This window comes from Arvicanthis niloticus, chromosome 15 (assembly GCF_011762505.2).
Source record: "Arvicanthis niloticus isolate mArvNil1 chromosome 15, mArvNil1.pat.X, whole genome shotgun sequence".
Classification (NCBI taxonomy): Eukaryota; Metazoa; Chordata; class Mammalia; order Rodentia; family Muridae; genus Arvicanthis; species Arvicanthis niloticus.
The window spans coordinates 62,195,918-62,201,917 of NC_047672.1; the positions used below are offsets into that span (position 1 = coordinate 62,195,918).

Consider the following 6,000-nt stretch of genomic DNA (forward strand, 5'->3'; position numbering starts at 1 on the left):
AACAGTTTGATAGGAATATAAGATATATCATGGTGGTCCTCATATGCATTTGCTAAAGGGAAAGTGAAGTCTGTGTCATTCTCTTTAGTAAAATGTCTATATTTTTAAATAAAATTCTAGATTTTTTTTTACTGTTGAGCTTTGAGTTGTTTATTTTAATTACATTTAGATATGTATTTTAAAAATACTTTCGTCAAGCTATAATTTGATTTTCTTTTCTTCTAAGTGGATGCTTAATAGAACAGAATTCTCTATCTTAGTGAACTTATTTTCCTTTCATGCATCTTGCTTCTGATGTTAAATCTGTCACCAAGTCTACATATTCCCATCTGAAAGATATTCTCTGTTTTAAAAGAGTCTGGCTGTTTTACAACTTACGTTCGAGTGTGTGGTCCATTCTGTGCTTCATATTATTTGAGCCCTATATAATTACATCAAGATGACTTCCGTTAGGGTGAAAGTAGAGGCGCTTCATTTTATGAATTCTTTCAGAACTCAAGGCAGAAGAGCTTAATTGGCTTTTCCCCCCATTCTATTCTGCTGGGAATTAAAAGTGTGTCACACAAATAAATGACTTTAAATTTTTCTGTGATCTCTCCCAATTAACCTTTGATGCCTAGGCACTGATCTGAATCAAGTAGCGATGACTACAGGAGAACTTTAAGCTTTCACTTTTTAAGCTGATTTTGACACTGGATCTTAGGAGATGAATTCACACACTGTATGAGCTTTGCAAAGAAGCCTACTAAATACACATCTGTCATCCTTGCTTTTCCTAAGACTGAAAGCTTTCCTAAATCCAGCCTCCTAAAGTACACAAAATTTTCTTTCCTTTATTTATCTCCTCTTTTAAAAACTCCCCTTCCATCTTATCCCCACATTCCCCCTTCTCTTTTGTATGGTGTTACATAATGACTATAATTAACATTTAAGTAGATATAATTAAGCTATTAAAAGAGAATAAACTAGTTTTTACTTGAGTCATATGACTACTTCAAACTGAAAAATAAAAGCCTTTCTGAGTCTAAGCTGTGATCCCACTGAAATCAGATTAAATGGTATTCACATTAATGGCAGGAATTTGAAATGGCTGAATTTCTTGTGACAGAATACCATTGAAAACTAAAGGCACTGTATTGTTCAGTTTTGAAGGCAAACATTCTTTGGAGCTGAAAATTGTTAAAAACACTATCTTACTAGATACTCGTTAGTGTTATTTAATAGAAACATCTATTGATTTTATTTTTTCCTTGTAAAGACAACTGTTTTAAAACTGTATTACCTTTATTGGCGACTAACTTGCAGAAATATGAAACAAGAGTAGGAGACAAGGGGACACAGCTCTCTGGAGGTCAGAAGCAGAGGATTGCCATCGCCCGAGCCCTCATCAGACAGCCTCGGGTCCTGCTGCTGGATGAAGCCACTTCAGCTCTGGACACTGAGAGTGAAAAGGTCTGGCTCTACCTGTCTTACTTAGCAGAGAGCGTGGGGAGGAAAGCAAACTCTAGACTTAGATGTGATCATCTTGAAGTAATAGAATGTACATTGCTAAAAATGTTCATTATTTTCTAAACATAAAAGCAGCATTCAAAAGGAAAAAGCTGGAAAAAATTACAATTTTGGTACATTAGCTGTAATGAAAGACTGAAAAGGGCCTTTTAAAAAGAGCTTAAGAAGATGTATTAGCAATTAGTCAGAAAGTTTAAACAGTGTCGAGGGTCATTTGAATCATGGAAGCCCTTTTTTGTTATAATTACAAAGCAAAACGAAGTGATGTGGGGCACAACCACAGCCATGTAAAATACACATGCCTACAGCCATGTTCACAAAGATTAGAAAAAGGAATTATCATCGTTGATGCTGCTCAGATGGTAAAGCTTTAACTATTCATCAGACTTGTTACTGCAGCTCTCAGTTCAAAGCTCTTGTTGGGCTTTCCACAGGTTGTCCAGGAAGCGCTGGACAAAGCCAGGGAAGGCCGCACCTGCATTGTGATCGCACACCGCCTGTCCACCATCCAGAACGCAGACTTGATCGTAGTGATTCAGAATGGCAAAGTCAAGGAGCATGGCACCCACCAGCAGCTGCTGGCACAGAAAGGCATCTATTTCTCAATGGTCAACATTCAGGCCGGCACACAGAACTTATGAACTCTTGTTACAGTATATTTTTAAAATAAATTCAAATCATTTTTCACTTTCTGATGTGTAAAAGAAGTTTTTCAGTGAAGTTACAAAATATAGACCTGTCTTACTTCACGTCAGTTTAAAGTTCAACCTTGATGCTTGTGCAACAGCATCTGACACTGGAAAGCTGGAAGTGACATCTACCTGGACAAATGTAACACTTACCTTGACAAAATATAAGACCGACAGCGTGGCTCTCTCTCCCTGAGCTGTCAGCATCCCCCTGGGAGACCAACAACACTCAGGCATATGCATAGGAAGCATTAACAGAAATCCCAAACGAGGACACATACCCTGTAGTTCTGAATAGGTAGATAGGGGATAGGATGGTTTGGGACCAAGTTTCCAAGTACAGAGGAGAATTAAATGAGTACTCTGTATCCTCTACTGTACTCTGCATCCTCTACTGTGCTCTGCGTCCTCTACTGTACTCTGTATCCTCTACTGTACTCTGTGTCCTCAACTGTACTCTGTATCCTCTACTGTGCTCTGCATCCTCTACTGTGCTCTGTATCCTCTACTGTACTGTATCCTCTACTGTACTCTGCATCCTCTACTGTACTCTGTGTCCTCAACTGTACTCTGTATCCTCTACTGTGCTCTGTATCCTCTACTGTGCTCTGTATCCTCTACTGTGCTCTGTATCCTCTACTGTACTGTATCCTCTACTGTGCTCTGTATCCTCTACTGTGCTCTGTATCCTCTACTGTGCTCTGCATCCTCTACTGTGCTCTGTATCCTCTACTGTACTGTATCCTCTACTGTGCTCTGCATCCTCTACTGTGCTCTGTATCCTCTACTGTACTGTATCCTCTACTGTGCTCTGTATCTTCTACTGTGCTCTGTATCCTCAACTGTACTCTGTATCCTCTACTGTACTGTATCCTCTACTGTGCTCTGCATCCTCTACTGTGCTCTGTATCCTCAACTGTACTCTGTATCCTCTACTGTACTGTATCCTCTACTGTACTCTGTGTCCTCTACTGTACTCTGTATCCTCTACTGTGCTCTGTATCCTCTACTGTGCTCTGTATCTGATACTGTACTCTGTATCCTGTACTGTGCTCTGTATCCTCAACTGTGCTCTGTATCCTCTACTGTACTGTATCCTCTACTGTACTCTGTATCCTCTGCTGTGCTCTGTATCCTCAACTGTGCTCTGTATCTGATACTGTACTCTGTATCCTGTACTGTGCTCTGTATCCTCAACTGTGCTCTGTATCCTCTACTGTACTGTATCCTCTACTGTACTCTGTATCCTCTACTGTGCTCTGTATCCTCTACTGTGCTCTGTATCTGATACTGTACTCTGTATCCTGTACTGTGCTCTGTATCCTCAACTGTGCTCTGTATCCTCTACTGTACTGTATCCTCTACTGTACTCTGTATCCTCTACTGTGCTCTGTATCCTCTACTGTGCTCTGTATCCTCTACTGTGCTCTGTATCCTCTACTGTACTCTGTATCCTCTACTGTGCTCTGTATCCTCTACTGTACTCTGTATCCTCTACTGTGCTCTGCATCCTCTACTGTGCTCTGCATCCTCTACTGTGCTCTGTATCCTCTACTGTGCTCTGTATCCTCTACTGTATTCTGTATCCTCTACTGTACTGTATCCTCTACTGTGCTCTGTATCCTCTACTGTGCTCTGTATCCTCTACTGTGCTCTGCATCCTCTACTGTGCTCTGCATCCTCTACTGTGCTCTGTGTCCTCTACTGTGCTCTGTGTCCTCTACTGTGCTGTGTCCTCTACTGTGCTCTGTATCCTCTACTGTGCTCTGTATCCTCTACTGTGCTCTGTATCCTCTACTGTGCTCTGTATCCTCTACTGTGCTCTGTATCCTCTACTGTGCTCTGTATCCTCTACTCTGCTCTGTATCCTCTACTGTGCTCTGCGTCCTCTACTGTACTCTGTATCCTCTACTGTACTCTGTGTCCTCAACTGTACTCTGTATCCTCTACTGTGCTCTGCATCCTCTACTGTGCTCTGTATCCTCTACTGTGCTCTGTATCCTCTACTGTGCTCTGTATCCTCTACTCTGCTCTGTATCCTCTACTGTGCTCTGCATCCTCTACTGTGCACTAGAAGGTTGGCTGTCATGATCACATGGATTATTTTCTTTCATCAACACATTCAATCCTATACATTAATGGTTTCAATGTGGTCTTGTCGTGTTTGGAATATGGAGCAGCAGATCCAACCACTCTTTCCCATCCCCCACACCCGCTCCTTAATCTTTGGTAAACATTATTCTATATGCAGGTGGTCACACTTTAGCTTCACATGGACCTGCAGCACTCACCTTTCTGTCTGGCTGGTTATACTTAACAGCTGTCCATTCCATTCATATTGCTGCAGATGATGACCTCATTTTCCTGGCCTCTTTTCCTCTTGTGCTACTGGAGATCACACTTAGGCTAGGTATACACTCTAACACTGAGCTAAAGGCCCGGGTTTCTTCCCTTCTTCTTTGTGACTGAATAATATTTCACTATTAAATATAGCACACTTCTTTATGCTTTTATCTATTGATGGACATCCAGGCTGACTGTGTATCTTAGCTGTTCTGAACACTGCTGAATGAAACATGGACATGTGGGTATAGAGTTGCATGCTGTCTCATTCGCTTCTCTGTTGCTGTGACAAGACACCAACCAAAAGCAACTTGTGGGTTTATTGGCTTATAGGCTTCAGTCCATCATCTAGGCCAAGGCTGGATTCTGGAGACAGGACCTGAAACAGAAGCGGTGGAGGGGTGGAGGGGTGGAGGAATGCTGCTTACTGCTTTGCTCTGCATGGCTTACTCAGCCTATACACTTACACAGCTGGGGCCCACCCAGGGGTAGCTCTACCCACATTGTCATTAATCAAGCAAATGCCCCACAGACATGCCCACTCACCAATCTAATGGAGGCTATTCCTCAGTTGAGGTTCCACCTTCTGGTGTGTCAGTTAGCAAGCAAAGCATAGCCACCAGATGTGCTGACTCCATGTCCTGTGGACATACACTCAGAAGTGGCTTGGCTGGATCAGATGATGATTCAAGTTTCGGCTTTCTGAGTAACATCCATCCTGTTCTCCATAATCCTAATAGTACAATCTATTCCTATCAACAGTGCATGAATGTTCCTTTCTCAGCTGCATTTGACATTTTAATTTTTCTTTAGGATTGAAGGCATAGCTGAGGTTCTGCAATACTGACATTTCTGTTGCTATGATAAATACCATGACTCTTTGTTTCCTTCTTTCATTTCATACATTCAGTGACCTTGTTCTGCATTGCTACAAACTTCTTCCTCTCTTTTCATAACCGCTCTTTTCATAACCTCGATTTTCATAACCTACACACATAGACACACCGACCTAGATTCTGCACATGTGGTATAGGACTATCTTCAGGTCTCTACTGGGACTTCCTCTAAATGACCATCATAGCTGGATCTGTTGAGTGTTTACCTATGGGAGAAAAGGGTTTATTTCAAGCTTATAGCTCTACATCATAATCTATCATCAAAGCAACTCAAGGCAGGAACTGAAGCAGAAGCCTTGGGGGAATGATGCTTATTTACTTGCTCTTGCTGGCTTGCTCATCCTACCCTCTTGTAGCAAGGACTACCTGCTAAGGGGTGGAACTGCCCACAGTGACCTGAACCCTCCCACACCAATAACCAATCAAGAAAATGCACCACAGGTTTATCCAAAGGCCAATCTGGTAAAGGGCATTTTCTCTTTTTTTTTTTTTTTTTGTTAAACTAATTTTCTTTTATTTTAATGTACATGTTGCTGCAAGTCAGATGCATCTCATTTAGTAAG

The 6,000-nt window shown here is 41.6% G+C and overlaps 1 protein-coding gene across 2 annotated transcripts in view; it reads left to right on the plus strand.

Moving 5' to 3' along the window:
* The window catches only part of Abcb4 (ATP binding cassette subfamily B member 4), a 55,082-nt gene extending 52,881 nt beyond the window's left edge, over nt 1-2,201 (plus strand). For both annotated transcript variants that reach the window (XM_034519161.2, XM_076913109.1), the window contains 2 exons: nt 1,306-1,452; nt 1,944-2,201. In XM_034519161.2, coding sequence (XP_034375052.1) covers nt 1,306-1,452; nt 1,944-2,150 — 354 coding nt within the window. In that variant the 3' untranslated portion in view covers nt 2,151-2,201. The remainder of the gene's footprint in view (nt 1-1,305; nt 1,453-1,943) is intronic.
* Nucleotides 2,202-6,000: the final 3,799 nt, after the last annotated feature.